Below are 16,098 nucleotides of genomic sequence, written 5' to 3'. Positions count from 1 at the left end.
CGCCAGTGTTTGTGTAAACCGAGTGGACTACCCTTGGACAAACACTGGGTCTCAGCTGCCCCAGGGGCCCGCAGAAATGCGTTTAACCCCAGTGAGCCTTCTAAAAGCGACTGCGACTCATGGTCGCCTTGCGCCTGCTCAAGTCAGTGAAATCATCACACTTCATGTTGAGCAGAAATGCTCCTGAAACTCAGTGAAGTTCAACGCACTCAGGTGTTGGGCAGCAATGCTCCTGTAGCTCAGTGAGTTCGTCACACTCAGGTGTTGAGCAGAAATGCTCCTGTAGATCAGTGAATTCATCACACGCAGTGCTGAGCAGAAATGCTCCTGGTGCTCAGTGAAGTTCTTCGCACTCAATTGTTGAGCAGAAATGCTCCTGAAGCTCAGTTAGTTTGTCACACTCAGGTGTTGAGCAGGAATGCTCCTGAAGCTCAGTGAACTTATCACACTCAAGTACTGAGCAGAAAATGCTCCTGAAGCCCAGTGATCTTCACATGTTGTGTTGAGCAATGCTCCTGTCTTTTTGCGCCCGTCGCTTGCACCTACTTGCCAGTCAGGAGGAACAGGTCTTCATAGTTGCCCCTTATTGGCCCAACTAGACCTGGTTCCCATCGACAGCCTTCCTGACTTCCCCTGAAAACTCTTTCAGGGACGGAACACGATGGCACCCGCGTTCTTCCCCCGGGGATTCCGGGCGGTCTTACATCTGAACGCGGAGGTTCAGGTGGCTATCACAGGCATGTGATAGTTACCATCACTTCTGCGAGCACCCCCTAGAAAGGGGTAGCGTGCTTACGCATTTAGAAGTGGAACCTAGTCGTTGAGTGTGTCTTCTCTCCAGAGGAGATCCTGAAAGCTTTCGATCACTTCAGTGCTCTCTTTCCTGCAAAATGGGTTGGAGTAGGCTGTTTTCCTTCACCCTCAGAATGATGTTGCCTCGGTGTTTAAACGACGCTCATCGTGTTGCAGAAGCACGTTCTGATCGTCAGGTTCCTGAGGAGCAAGGTCTTGTAAATCATTGCGTCCCTCTTCATCCTCTTGGGCCTTGTCCCTGGTGCGACTGCACTGCAGAGACCGCCCCTGAGCCACTGCAGGCAGTGAGTTAAAAATTCTGTTATATCAGTTCTCCTGCTCGCGTGGTCTCTACTAGAGGGTAGGGACTTGCTCGCTTTCGGTCAACGTATTGTGCCTGGAGTCTGGGCCGGCTACCTCTCACAAGCTGAGACCCCGGCTCGGATTGTGCCCAAGGTACCTACCTCTCCCGTAATAGGAGCAGGTGGTGAGCCTGCAAGCGCTGCCCTGGAGGAGGCAGATCCAGCCCTGGCTTCTCTGTCCGTTCACTTGGACATGTACAGAATGCAAGCCATAGACCTCAGACCAGCTCTACAAATATCTATTGGAACTCAGCACAGAGGGAAGGCTGTTTCCATGCAAAGTTGCACTTAGTGCTTGCCTTCATTTCGGTAAAAATCCGAGATGCAACATGTCCACTTAGGTGTTGAGCTCCTCTATGATGAGTGTAAAGTGCTCCGCCTGGGCGTTGACGATATGCTTTGCTAAACAGATTCTAGAGTTGGGGGCTGGACGACACCTAGTTGAACCGCTGCTTCCCGTGGGCTCCCTTCTCATGAAGCCAGTTTCACCGTGAGCCCGGTTCAAGTGTCGGCTTGCTGCGCCATTCCCCTCCTATGGACTGGATACGTGCGCCTTTCTACTCCAGTTGAGTTCCCTTAAAATTGAACCCTGTTGAGTTCCTCCACACCCCTCCGACGTCGGACGTGCGGAACATCTGGTGTTAGGCCTACCACTCGTAAGCAGTGTGGAACCTGTGTTAGGCTGGGTCCATATGTTGCGGTCCCTACGGCGACCCCATATGTGTATTCTTCCACGATACGGCTCCCTGCGGCGAGCCAGTGTCTTCCCTCGGTTCCCCCTCTCCGGTGTGTCTCCCCCGTCTTAGGCTGGAGCCACCCCAGTGACATTCCATGTGTTAGACTGCTCGGTTTCCGCCCAGTTCATATGTGTATTCTCCACGTTACCTCCCTCTGGGTTGGATGTGGCTTCCGCAGCGTCCCTTCCTTCCAATGTACGGGGAACGCTTTCCCAGTGGTCCTGTAGGAACAGCAGTGACTTCCCTGGCCTAAGCCCTGTCCTTCCCGGCCTTAAATTTGCGGGGGCATCAGGAGGCTTTGGTTTAGGCACTGGAAGTTGGCAGCGTTAGTGGCGTGTTCAAAGGATGATCCCATTTCAGTCAACCGTCGGCTACGTCTGACGTTATCGACTGAAAGGTAACGTCCTGGTTGCGTATGCAACCCACCGTTCCCTGGAGGAGGGAACGGAGGACGTAGTCCCCTTGCCACTACCGCTGGACCACCGCTGACCCCGGGTTACTCTCGGCTCCTCAGCGAAAAGCAACTAGTGCGTGCATCCACTTCCGTATTTATACCCGCGCAGCGGGGGCGGAGTGTGTGATGCAAATCACGCACGCCAAATTCCATTGGCTCGTTCAATAGTAATCGAAGATGATAGGCTCTCTAGCGGATCCCATTTCAGTCGACCGTCGACTACGTCCTCCGTTCCCTCCTTCAGGGAACGGTGGGTTGCATACGCAACCAGGACGTTTTGCTGTATTATTTTATTGACCGTGTTAACTGAAACTGTATATTTGACCTTTATGTGTATTATATTAATTAAATTTACTTTATAAATGTACACTGCAACCATTTGGACTAAACTGAAAAAGAGAATTACCTACTTGACCTGCACTGTTAAACTTCCAGACACTTTTCAGCAACCCAATGACTTTCAGGTCTTACTGATGGTCCAATTGTATTTCGAGAGTATTCTACACCAGTGTTAGCATTGCATTGTCTAGAGCTTTCCAGTATCTTTAAACGCACAGTATGTAACTTTTGGCCACCAGGGGTCACTCAATCAAAATAATAACAAAAGACGTACTTTGATGACGTCGGGAAAGTGCGTGGGCTCTTGGGAGTTGTTGTCATTGTCACTGTCAAGCAGCGAATCTGGCATCTCCAGCAGAAAACATGTTCACTGACGAGGTAATGTCTTATATTACATCTCTATTGTTGTTACGTTTAGTTACGGCTTTTCACGTTATATAATGTCAATATAATGAAATAGCCGCGAGCTACAGCTAGTTAACAAACTCATCAGTAACGTTAGCTAATGTGTGAGACAGAATGTTGTGCGTGTGGTCGCTATGTCAACATACCTATAAGTTGAGTGACTTATATGCATCTTATGTGACCATAATGGTGTGTTCACACCGAACGCGAATAGAGCGTCAAATACGCGTCTATCGCGTCTAGTTAGACGCTTGAACATTCGCTCGAGTTCAAATTTTTCAACTTGCGCGGAAGACATTCGCGGCACACGCGACGCCCGGCGCGAATGATGCGTCTATTCGCGTCTTTACACTGACTTTGTATGTAATCTACTCGCGCAAATACGCTGTTCATTGGAACACGCGCTCTGTCGCTCCCCACGTTCATCAGTCATTCTAATAAACATGTATTTTGGAACTCAGAGATATATGAATTACCAGACCATTATTAAATCAATATTATATTATATTTAGCTCGTATTAACAGGTGATAAAAGTGACGGTCACCTTACATTAATTGAACAAGAGACATGTTACCATGAAGCTAACGTTACTTTCTCCAGCTAGATATAAAACCAATCCATCTGCGTTTTACACATCATCGTGTCACCAAATATACGGATAGAAATATACTTTTAAATCAGTTTTTAAAAAATAGTTTCAGTCTCCCAAAACAAATGGATCCGCCTGTTTGAAACGCCCATACAATACAAAATGTATACGTATTCAGCTAAACGCGTCTGTCAGGATACAGGCACAGAGGCGGAGGTAAGTGAAAGCAAACGTGAGTTTATTTACAGTGATATATGTGCAGAGACAAAGTTCATGTGCAGGTGCGTTGACGATCACGTCGTGCAGAGGATCCCAGGTGAGCAGACCCTTCTTCAGAGAGTTGGACGTGGGTAGACAATGTCCAGTGATACGAATACTTTTCTGTTTCAGATCCAGGGAGGAACAGGGAGATCTCGGTGGACACGTGGAGCACTTGGATTCAAATGGCAGGACTCGGGAAACAGGGAACCAGACTGGAATACTGGAGACAGCAAGACAGGGAGACAAAGGTGAGTATATTCAGGGGTGAGTATAGTTACGTGATGGATCTTCGTTGGCAGACTTGGAAACTTCGGGAAATCGTGGGTAACGGTCTTCTCCTGTTGGTGGCTTGACAATGACTGGGGTGTGCGTGAGTGTTTTATAGGGCTGGGTAACGAGGTGACTGATTGTGAACAGGTGTGACTGGTTAATATTCCGGGGAGAGTGACCTTTGAGTGGTGGATGGGAATGAATCTGATTGATTCCTGACACTACCCCCTCCTCCAGCGTCCGCGCCAGCGGACCTAGGACCCCGACGTCGTGGGGGTCTACCTCGAGGTCGAGGAGCAGGTTTGTCAGGGTGTTGTTCGTGGAAGGCAGTGAGTAGCATGGGATCAAGGATGTCCTTACGAGGTGTCCAACACCTCTCTTCCGGTCCATAATTTTCCCAGTCAATCAGATACTCGAGTAGACCACCCCGACGTCGGGAGTCCAGGATCTCTCTTACAGCGAAGATGGATTCTGTTTCAATGGGGAGTACCGGAGGATTTTCATCTTGTGCTAGATCTGTAGAGGGGACTGGAACAGGTGAGTGATGGGGCTTCAGGAGGGAAACATGGAATGAGGGGTGGATGCGGTAGTGACTTGGCAGACGGAGCTGGTAGGTAACTGGATTGATTTGTCTTGTTATGGGAAACGGACCGATGCATCTTGGACTTAACTTGCGACAGGGTAGTCTCAACCGGATATCTTTTGTTGAGAGCCAAACCAATTGTCCAGGTTGGTATTCGGGGGTGTTGTTTCGGTGAGTAATACATATATGTGCACAAATACATATATGTGCAGAGACAAAGTTCATGTGCAGGTGCGTTGACGATCACGTCGTGCAGAGGATCCCAGGTGAGCAGACCCTTCTTCAGAGACTTGGACGTGGGTAGACAATGTCCAGTGATACAAATACTTTTCGGTTTCAGATCCAGGGAGGAACAGGGAGATCTCGGTGGACACGTGGAGCACTTGGATTCAAATGGCAGGACTCGGGAAACAGGGAACCAGACTGGAATACTGGAGACAGCAAGACAGGGAGACAAAGGTGAGTATATTCAGGGGTGAGTATAGTTACGTGATGGATCTTCGTTGGCAGACTTGGAAACTTCGGGAAATCGTGGGTAACGGTCTTCTCCTGTTGGTGGCTTGACAATGACTGGGGTGTGCGTGAGTGTTTTATAGGGCTGGGTAATGAGGTGACTGATTGTGAACAGGTGTGACTGGTTAATATTCCGGGGAGAGTGACCTTTGAGTGGTGGATGGGAATGAATCTGATTGATTCCTGACAGCGTCTCAATGTGGTCAAGATCGCTATGCAATATGCAAACATACAGCATGCTATGATTATACGATTATTATGTTAGCTGAATGGTTACTTAACTTGCCTGTTTGTTAAAACGCAAGCGAGATCAGCATCTCTCTGCAGTGCGAGCTTGTCACGAAGCTTTCGCCATCTTTCAAAGGCTTCTCCAAGGTTTACACGTCTCTTGCTTCTTCTATGGTCCCAAAATCTTCTTGGGTCATTTTTTTCACCCGTACGTTTGCGCTTTGTTGAGCTGGCAGAACGTACAGCCAAAGAGTAATCATGATCCATTATCCTACAGACTTTTTTATACGGGTGTTCCCCTTATACTGTCAGTGTTACTCTTTGAGTTTGGCGGTTCCGCCGAGTTCCGCAGGAAGGAAGACGCAAACGCGGATATGACGTGATAGACGGGCGACATAACGGAAATAAAGACACGGTCCGTGTCTTCGAATTTAAATATTAATTTCTCTGAATTTAGAAGTTGATTGGAACTGTCGGTATAATGTAAATACACAACTTTAAAAAATATATAACATAGATATAGTGATTTCTTATATTTTTAAAGCAAAAAAATTACATATTGTGCCTTTAAACAAAGATTTCAAACTTACATAAGTTTACATTACATTACCATTTCACAAAACAAGTTGATAAGAATCCATCTCATGAAACATGAACTCGGCCTTGTCTGGACATAAATAAAGGGACATTCTGCAAAGTACAGCACCCTCAGTCCATTCTCTGTTCATTTACAGTACAGTGCAGTATGTAGTCTGCTTTTACTCTTTTACCATTATGACTTGCACATTTGTTGTGGGAGGAATGCCTGAAGGTGTTATCTTATGCATTTAATTAAATACAAATACATTTTAGATTTTTTATTTTATTTTTAATGCATTCAATTAATAAATTATTATTGATAAGTTAATCTTACATGCAAACTATAGAATATGACTTCAAGTACTGCTATAACTCTCAAGACTAAATTGTTATGTTAACATGATTAATACCCACTGTGTCTGAAATATTTAAAGTCATTAAAGTTTTTTTTTTTTTAACTGAGAAATGGCTGTGAGATTTCCCTACTCCCTCATTTAACACTGGAACTTTGGGCCAGCTCTCTCTTCAGCAGACATTTTCAGGAGATTCTCCTTATCAATCCTGAAAAGTCGCCATCCCTCCTGCAGCGAGAGGTCGGAAGCCCCACGTCGCTTGTAAAAGTCGATGGATGCCTTGTTGGACTCAGCCACGATAAAATGCATGCTGCTGCAACGATTCTTCAACGCTGTCTGTAGGAGGAAACAACTCTTTATGGTAGCATGAAAACAACAACCATCAAAAGACAACATGAAACTTTTACATAATCTATGGTCTGTTTTGAGTTTGAAACTACTTGCTTATACTATTTTGTGTCAGCAATTACAGAGTTTTGTATAAAAAAAAAATGTGTATGGATAAGTGTATTTAATGATACAAACCATATGTGCAACAGATGAAAACAGGTAACTTACATCACTGAGGGTTTTCAGGATTTCAGACCCAATTCCAAAACCTGTGAAATATGAAATTAGATTAAAGAAATGCCTGCAGTTTCATAAGAGACACCCTTAATAACACAACCTTACCTCTGTACACTCTCATTACATAAAAATCTTCAAGGTACAGCCGTTTACCAATCCGATGACCATAGGTGAAGTAGTACATAGCAAATCCAATCACAGAATAACCTATAAGTGTGAACACTGGTGTCTTACACAATTGCATTACTTGTGCATGAATGTGCTTTGTGTATGTATGTTAAACAAGGAATGTAAGAAAAACTTGTTTAGGATGTAACTTCTGATAAAATGTTTCACATTCAACTGAAGAACAGACTACTCAGCTATTCAACAGTTCATTAAAGATCATCTTGATGTTTTACCCTCGACTTTTTGATGCTCGGCTGCCACGTCTGCGACCACGCAGTGATAAAACGGGTGATCTCCGAATCCATCCTTGAGCAGATCTAAAAAACAAAACTTGTCACTGCGGGCAAACTATTGATGAGATTTCATATTTTACATATAGAGTCATCTCACCTTTCTCAGTTAATATAACTTTGTCTTCCATTTCTTCATACTTGGCGAGTTCCTACAGAAGGTAGTAAAGAAAAAATGCTTTCTGAACTATGTTGAACATCTAGTTCTGTAAGTGACGGCCCCCAGACCTAGGACTTGTTTTCAAACAGGGTCATATTTGGATAATTCATCAATGTCATGAAACTGACTTGAAACAATTTAACATTAATATAAAAATCAGAATAGATGTGGTTGTAATTAGATTTTTGTGCAACAGAACACCAAATAAACGTATTCTAAAGCATATTTATGCACTTTTTAAATGTTTTTCACAGCATATTCTTACATATCTTACTTCAAAATATCCATATGTATAAACCAGTGTGAAGTCTACCTTTATCAGTCGCAATATGTCAGGCACGTCTTTGGGCTCCGCTTTACGCAAATGAAAATTGGCCATTTTCTTCTTTTGCTCTTTTTCCCTTTCTTCTCACTAGTCCATATGTGAAGTGAAGCAAAAGGTGTTTCTTCATTTGCTTCCTGCAGAATAGCCTCCGCTGTCAAGTTTGGGCTACTCCTGTAAGGGACTCGCAAGATTGCAGCAGAAGTAGGAGGGGAGTGAACAGCTGGAGGAGGAGAGGATGTCTTGCCTTTTCAAAGCTTTCGTCAGAAAACGAGGCTGCAATATATCCAGGTGGACAGCCAACACAGCTCCACACAGTCAACAAATGGATGGCACTTCATGTGGTGTATTTGTTCTGAAAGTAAGTTTGTTCTTGTCGTGCTGTATCCACTTTATTATACTGGTGTCTACTTGATTATACCAGTAAAGTATTTTAAAACAATAGTTTGTTGGTTTATATAGGCTAGTACATATGAATTTATTTACTATGCACTGACAAATCAGTATGGAGAGAAAATACTGGGAGGGACATTTTCTGTAGGTGATGGGCCCCCTAGGCCCGGGGGCCGTCACCTACAGAACTAGATGCTCAACATTATTCAGGAAGCATTTTTTCCTTACTATCATCTGTAGGTACTCTGACATTTTCTACTCTGACATTTTCTAACAAGACCTCAGCAGTGAAAGAATCCAGAAGACAGATCGCCATGACACTGCTGAATGAGAGTGGTACATTTGTTTAATTATGTACTTTTGTTTAATTACGTACTTTTTTTTAATAATTAATCTTATACCATGGTCTATCTGACTACTCAATTCTGATTGCCATGAAATCCGATGGCTCAGGAGGGGCTCCATTGACAGCTATTTAATTAACACTATGAAGGCCCAGAAAGGTTGGAAAAACATTGTTAAATAGTACATGTGACTACAGTGGTTAAACCTTTATTTGTGCTTGCAAATGACCATGGCATAAGCAGAAAAATCCAAGGTGAGCTGTGCATTTAACAATTCAACCACACTGTGCATTAAAATTGGCCTCTTTGCCTCTGTCGTGCATTAAAATCATTTAATGCGTAGCAGTGGGTTATCCCTTACATATAATACATTATTTAAATGATTAACACATTTATACATTTATTGATAAGTTAAAATTTCTTTATTAGAGTGGGGGTAACGGAATTCGGTGAGCTTTAAAATGGGTTTTTACGAAATGTTTATTTTCATCTGCGGGAACCGATTCTTCTTCGGGGTTATGTTTGATTAAACATTACAAAACTAGCTCATTCACACATTCTGGGTGAAATAGAGGTGGGTAACATAATTCAGTGACCTTTAAAACAGTTTTGTTACAGACATTCTGAGTGAAATTATTGTAATTATTCTGTGCATTAATGTAACAATTAAAAAAAAATACACTGTCATTATTTAATACACTGTCACAATTATGTTGGTTATTCTGAATTGCAAAACAAACTGAGAAAAAAACTTTCCTAAAAGCGCGCTCTCGTTTAATGAACAACCCACGTAATAGGCTACTCTGAAAACAACCACATTGCGCTTAATCTTCCCAAGCAAATAATAATTTATGATGAGAATAAACAGCATTTCTAAACAAACGTTTCACAAAGACTTCACTTTTGGCTTATAGTCAGAAGTGCCGTTTGCGTAGATCACACAGCACAGTGACAACCACGCCGTCTACGGTCACAGATTATGATGGTCACAGAATCTGGTGTAACACCCATAGACATAATAAATACATAGACGCTGGAGCGTACGTCAACGGCGCCGCCATATCGCAGCTGATTACGGCGCTCTCATTACGGGAATTGAGAAAAATGCCTGCTTCTTGTGCTGCTTGGGGCTGTACAAATCGCCACACAGTTGAAAACAGGTCTCGGGGAATTACCTTTCACAAACAAGACTGAACATTTTTTTGGGCCCGAGCACCGATGGTGAGAGGACCCTATAGGAATTGCTCTGTTTTTATTTTCTGGTTGTATTTGTTCATTATATATTTAGTAATAGTAACGTACACCACGTACAAACCACTGAAATCGGTTGATACATGTAAACGTTATCATTGTTTTTATCCAGGAAAACGTCTCGGTTACGTATGTAACCCTCGTTCCATGAGTAGGGAACGGAGACGTTACGTCGGATGACGACGAATGGGGGTTTCGCTTAGAACACCTATCGACTTCGAGTATTACAAAACGAGCCAATGGCGATGAAATGCCATGGGTCTGCGGAATTTGCATAGCGTATCTCCGCCCCACCGCGTGGGTATAAAGGAGGACGCCGGCATCATGCAGGTATGTCTTCGCTGAGGAGCCGAGACTGAACTCAGGCGTCTGCCCAGCGGTACAGCGGAAGTGGCAGGGAGACGTAACGTCTCCGTTCCCTACTCAGGGAACGAGGGTTACATACGTAACCGAGACATTCCCTTTCGTAGTCACTCCGAGTTACGTCGGATGACGACGAATGGGGGTCCCCGTGAAATCACGCCACCTTCACAGCTGTCTTCCAGTGCCCTGCGAAAGTCTGATCCCCCTGTCGTGATACTGGCACGGACGAAGGAGTCCTACTTAACACAGGAATACCAAGGTACACTGGGAAGCATATCTCAGAGGAGATATGCTGCAGCATGCCTACCCGTAGGGAGGACTTAAGAAACACATATGGCCGGAGGGCTTCATATGGAGGAACGCTGGAGTGACCAGCCCGAGGGACGGCAACTTTCAACTCCAGGAGTGGCAAGTGGCTTGCCAAGGGAAAGACACATGCTCAAGGAGGCTTACAAATACACAGGTGGGGGTTACTCAGGGAGGAACCATGCACACGGAGGCACCTAGCCGTCGCATAGGCAATAGACACTGGTGCCAGCGTCAACAGTGCTGGAGGAACTCAGGGCTTCAGAGAGGAAGGCTCACCTGAGGAATAATCGCACGTATCCAGTCCGTGGAGTGGAATGGCGAGCAAGCGAAGACACCTGAGCGGGTCCAGTACTAGCTGACTGAAGCGAGTACACGAGAGGACACAGGCTCCACTCGGAGAGTATAAAATCTGGCGAATGTGTTGGGTGTCGCCCAGCCTGCAGCTCTACAGATGTCTGCCAGCGAGGCGCCATGCGCTAGAGCCCAAGAGGAAGCCACACTCCGGGTGGAGTGGGCTGTCACAACAAGGGGGCACGGTCGGCCTTGCTGTTGGTAAGCCAAAGCAATGGCGTCCACTATCCAGGTGGACAACCTCTGCTTTGAGAGAGCCTTTCCCTTCAGTCTCCCACCATAACAGACAAAGAGCTGGTCTGAGGTCCTGAAACACTGCGTCCTGTCTACGTAAGCACGGAGAGCACGTACTGGACAGAGCAGTGCCAAGGCTGGGTCTGCCTCCTCCAGGGGCAGCGCTTGCAGGTTCACCACCTGGTCCCGGAAGGGAGTGGTGGGAACCTTGGGCACATATCCAGGCCGGGGTCTCAGGATCACGTGAGAGTGACCGGGCCCGAACTCCAGGCACGCTTCGTCAATGGAGAATGCGTGCAGGTCCCCTACCCTCTTGATAGAGGCCAAAGCAACCAGGAGTGCTGTCTTCATAGACAGGAACTTAAACTCAACTGAATGCAGAGGCTCAAAGGGAGCCCTCTGCAGGGCATTTAAGACCACTGAGAGGTCCCAAGAGGGAACGAGAGGAGGGCGAGGAGGATTCAGTCTCCTCGCTCCTCTCAGGAACCTGACGATCAGGTCATGCTTCCCCAGAGACTTACCTTGAACTGCTTCGTGATATGCGGTGATAGCGGCCACATACACCTTCAGGGTGGAGAGAGACAGCCTTCGCTCCAGCCCATCTTGCAGGAAGGAAAGCACGACAGAGATCGAGCATCTCCTGGGGTCTTCTCGACGAGAAGAGCACCAGTTGACGAAGTGGTTCCACTTCAACGCATAGACATGTCTCGTGGACGATGCTCTAGCGGAAGTGATGGTAGCCGCCACCGCTGGTGGCAGGGTACTCAAACCTGCCTCGTCCCGTCCAGGAGCCACACGTGGAGCCTCCAAAGATCGGGTCGAGGGTGCCATAGGGTGCCCCGTCTCTGAGAAAGGAGATCCTTCCTCAGAGGAATTGGCCAAGGAGGTGCTGTCGCGAGGAGTATCATTTTGGAGAACCAGGTCCGGGTGGGCCAATACGGCGCAACCAGAATGACCTGCTCCTCGTCCTCCTTGATCTTGCACAAGGTCTGTGCGAGAAGGCTCACTGGGGGAAACGCATATTTGCGTAGGCCCCGCGGCCAGCTGTGCGCCAGTGCATCCGTGCCGAGGGTGCCCTCGGTCAGGGAATAGAACAGGGCGCAATGGGTCGAGTCGTGAGAGGCAAACAGATCTATCTGTGCGTCCCCGAACTGGTCCCAAATCAGCTGAACCGACTGGGGATGGAGTCGCCATTCGCCGGAGATGGGCTGAAACCGTGACAGCTCGTCGGCTGCAAAGTTCCGATCTCCCGGAATGTAGATAGCACGAAGGGACCTCATGTGCTTCTGACTCCATAAGAGGAGGTGGCGTGCGAGTTGCGACATACGGCGGGAGCGTAGACCACCCTGACGGTTGATGTACGCTACAGTTGCGGTATTGTCTGAACAGACTAGTACGTGTTGACCCCTGAGCAACGTGAGAAAGCGGTGCAGGGCAAGGCGTACTGCCAGCAACTCGAGGCAATTGACATGCAAAAGGCGCTGGGGTCCTGTCCAGGAGCCCGCGACAGCATGTCCGTTGCACATGGCGCCCCAACCCGTGGAAGAGGCATCTGTGGAGACAACAACATGCCTGGAAACTCGTTCTAGGGGAACTCCGGCCCGTAGAAAACTGAGGTTCCTCCACGGAGTGAAGGTCTGACGGCAGGTCGGAGTCACTTGGACTCGGAACGTGCCATGATGCCATGCCCAGCTCGGGACTCGATCGCGAAGCCACAGCTGAAGCGGTCTCATATGAAGCAATCCGAGCGGCGTTGCCGCGGCTGCAGATGTCATATGCCCCAGGAGCCTCTGAAACAATTTCAGTGGGACCGCACTCTTGCCATCGAACTGTCGAAGACAAGTCAGCAGCAAGTGTGCGTGCTCGCTCGTAAGCTGCGCGGACATGGCGAGTCGATCACCATACCGAGAAAATAGATCCTCTGCACGGGGCAGAGTTTGCTCTTCTCCCAGTTGACCCGAAGGCCCAGACGGGCTAGGTGCCGGAGCACAAGATCCCTGTGTTCGCAAACCTGGTCTCGAGAGTGAGGTAGGATCAGCCAGTCGTCGAGATAGTTCAGGATGCGAACCCCGTGTTCCTGAAGGGGAACAAGGGCAGCCTCGACGACCTCCGTGAAGACGTGCGGAGACAGGGCTAGCCCGAAGGGGAGAACCGCGTATTGGTATGCCTGCCCCTCGAAAGCAAACCGTAGGAACGGTCTGTGTCGAGGTAAAATGGAGACATGAAAGTAAGCGTCCTTCAGGTCTATCGCTGCAAACCAATCCCGTGGCCGCACACATTCGAAAATGCGTTTGGCCGTGAGCATCTTGAACGGTAGCCTGTGAAGGGAGCGGTTCAAGACGCATAGATCCAGGATCGGCCGTAACCCACCGGACTTCTTGGGGACAATGAAGTACGGGCTGTAAAACCCTGACTTAATCTCGGCTGGAGGGACAGTCTCGATTGCACCCTTCGCCAGCAGGGTAGCAGCCTTCGCTCTCATGATAGGGGCATTGCCACCGACCATAGTGAGCGAACTCCCCTGAAGCGGGGAGGTGACCTTGCGAACTGAATCGCATAGCCGAGCCTGATAGTTCGGGCGACCCAGCGGGACAGGCTGGGAGCTCTAACCAAGCTGCCAGAACTGAACCAGCGGGGTCATGCGAACCACAGACGTCCCCCGGAGGGGCAGCGAAGCGGAGTGACCGGCCCAGGCGAGGGTGGCATAGCGGCCCGGTGCGGGGCCGCGGTCATGCTCCGCATCCTGACAGAGGAGACCAGGGAAGGACCAGCGTTCCACGGGGGTCTGCTCTGCCAGGGGTCTGGCGACAGAGGGGGACAGGGTGAAGCGGTCGGTGGACGGCACGCCGTGTCAACCGCCTCGGGACAGAGGGGGACGAGGAGAGCACGGCTTGTGGACGGCGCTCTGTTTCATCCGAGAACTCTGTATGCTCAGAGACGAAAGAGTCAGTTCTTTCTGAATAAGGATTCTTCCCCAGCCCTCCACCGGGGAAAGGAGTGGCCCTGCTACCAACTCCTGGAAAGAACTGAGTCCCATCTCTGAGCAGACCATCTCAAAAGTGCCGCTTAACCGGCGTTTAGCGGGTGGCGGGGCTGGAGAGGGGTGTGGCATCCCCCTTACGGTCTTCCAGAGCCAGGCCCGGAAACGGGCGGGGTTGGAACCGTGGGAGGGAGCCTTCGGCGGTGGGCAGACTGAGGGGTCTGAGCGGACGGGGGGGCCGTCGGGCAGAATAACCTCAATCTGCTCACGGGCGGTTGAGAACTGTTGGGCAGAAGCACTCAACCGCACCGCCGAAGAGGCCGACCTGGGAGATGGGGGTGTTGAGCAGACGGGTCCGCCCGACATCGTGCACATCAGACCGGTCAGCCCCAGACTGGTGAACATCACCTGACTCCGAGAGCGTACGGCCACTTTCGTTGCTCGGAGAGCAAGGTCAGTGGCGGCGCGCAGCTCACTGAAGAGCCTCAGGTCAGTTCTGCCCTCCTGCATGTCCATGAGCATCTGGGTCAGGTAGACCAGCAGAACGGTCATGGGATGCAGTGAGGCAGCTGCCTGTCCTGTGGCACTATAGGATTTCGCCACAGATTAGTGTAGACGAAAAGAACTACAGGCTTTGGACGGGTGCTTAGGATAGCGCCGGGGAGCACTCTGAGGACATAGTAGCATGGCAACAGAGCGTTCAACCGGGGGAACCCCAGTGTACCCATGGGCAGCGGCCCCTGAGGGGAGGAAAGGCAGATGAGACCAACGAGGGAACCCGTGATCTCATCATGCACGTCCGGGCGGAAAGATATTGGGGTTTGCCGTGGACGCGTCGGCGGCCTCACCCAAAACCAATCGTCCCGGGAAAGCATGGCCGTCATCTCCGGATCAGACTCAGTCACAGCCGAATGCACACCAGAGGGTGGCAGCTGTGACGAGTCGTCATTTCCAGAAGAATCAAGCCCACCTAGTGATGCTGCTACAGAGACAGCATCATCCTCTGTAGCTTCAAATGAAAACACACGGGCCACCCGAGGGTAGACTCGTGGAATCATCAGTTCGCTAGCGGGCACCGTCATTAAAGAGGGGGGGCTGGGGCGTGGACTTTTCTTTTTAAAGAGTCGGCGCCTTGTTCCAGACCAACACCCTCAGGTCACCCTGGCCATCAGCTGAAGATCGGGTGGTGGATGAGGGGACTCTCACTCTTGCGAGTTCACCGAGTCTCGACCTATATATGACGCGATGATCACGTTCCCAGAGAGAACATGAGTCATCCACGAGCGCTGTTCAAGCATGATCAAAGCCCAAACACACTAGACAGCGCTCGTGCCCATCAGAGTCCGATACCAGTCCGCTGCAACCAGAAATGCACGGGCGAGCCGTCTTTAAAAAGACGTGCCGCGTGCGAGCTCTTTTATGAGAGGAGAAAAAAACTCTGCGATGTTGAAGCGCACAGGGAGACACACACACACTGGCAGATCACTGCACAGATCAGCAGGCACTGTGAGCTCGCTGCAGATCGCCGTCACACCAACACCGGAGAGAGAAGCTCGTCTCGTAGAGCGAAGTCAGAGATGATTGTGGAGTGAAGAAATATTCTTGGCTCCGAAGCGAAAACATACCTGCATGTTGCCGGCGTCCTCCTTTATACCCACGCGGTGGGGCGGAGATACGCTATGCAAATTCCGCAGACCCATGGCATTTCATCGCCATTGGCTCGTTTTGTAATACTCAAAGTCGATAGGTGTTCTAAGCGAAACCCCCATTCGTCGTCATCCGACGTAACTCGGAGTGACTACGAAAGGAAACCGCAGCTCACCCGTTTACTTGCATTTGTTTACAGCGCAGTCTTGCCCTCAGCAAAATTGCAGACGCGTTGATGTATCGCAGCAACGTT

General features: G+C 48.8%; 3 protein-coding genes across 7 annotated transcripts in view; all 3 read right to left on the bottom strand.

Moving 5' to 3' along the window:
* The window catches only part of LOC143730985 (leukocyte elastase inhibitor-like), a 101,878-nt gene that overhangs the window by 30,840 nt on the left and 54,940 nt on the right, over positions 1 to 16,098 (bottom strand). The gene's annotated exons all lie outside the window — the stretch shown is intronic.
* The window catches only part of LOC143730986 (leukocyte elastase inhibitor-like), an 88,825-nt gene that overhangs the window by 17,949 nt on the left and 54,778 nt on the right, over positions 1 to 16,098 (bottom strand). The gene's annotated exons all lie outside the window — the stretch shown is intronic.
* LOC143730976 (diamine acetyltransferase 1-like) lies at positions 6,377 to 8,266 on the bottom strand. 2 transcript variants are annotated; one of them, XM_077221584.1, is made up of 6 exons: positions 7,965 to 8,266; positions 7,592 to 7,643; positions 7,435 to 7,518; positions 7,139 to 7,240; positions 7,025 to 7,065; positions 6,377 to 6,802 (listed from the first exon to the last, which is right to left on the bottom strand). In XM_077221584.1, exons 1-6 carry the CDS (start codon positions 8,028 to 8,030, stop codon positions 6,608 to 6,610), a joined length of 540 nt encoding a protein of 179 aa, XP_077077699.1. In that variant the 5' UTR covers positions 8,031 to 8,266; the 3' UTR covers positions 6,377 to 6,607. The 2 variants fall into 2 exon arrangements, with proteins under 2 accessions (XP_077077699.1, XP_077077700.1); XM_077221585.1 differs by lacking the exon at positions 7,139 to 7,240 and having other exon boundaries at positions 7,965 to 8,261.

This window comes from Siphateles boraxobius, unplaced genomic scaffold (genome assembly GCF_051911475.1).
Source record: "Siphateles boraxobius isolate OS27281-9 unplaced genomic scaffold, OSU_SipBor_1 84, whole genome shotgun sequence".
In the NCBI taxonomy this organism is placed as follows: Eukaryota; Metazoa; Chordata; class Actinopteri; order Cypriniformes; family Leuciscidae; genus Siphateles; species Siphateles boraxobius.
The sequence above is the reverse complement of the archived record's forward strand: the minus strand, read 5'-3'. Positions and strand labels throughout refer to the sequence as shown.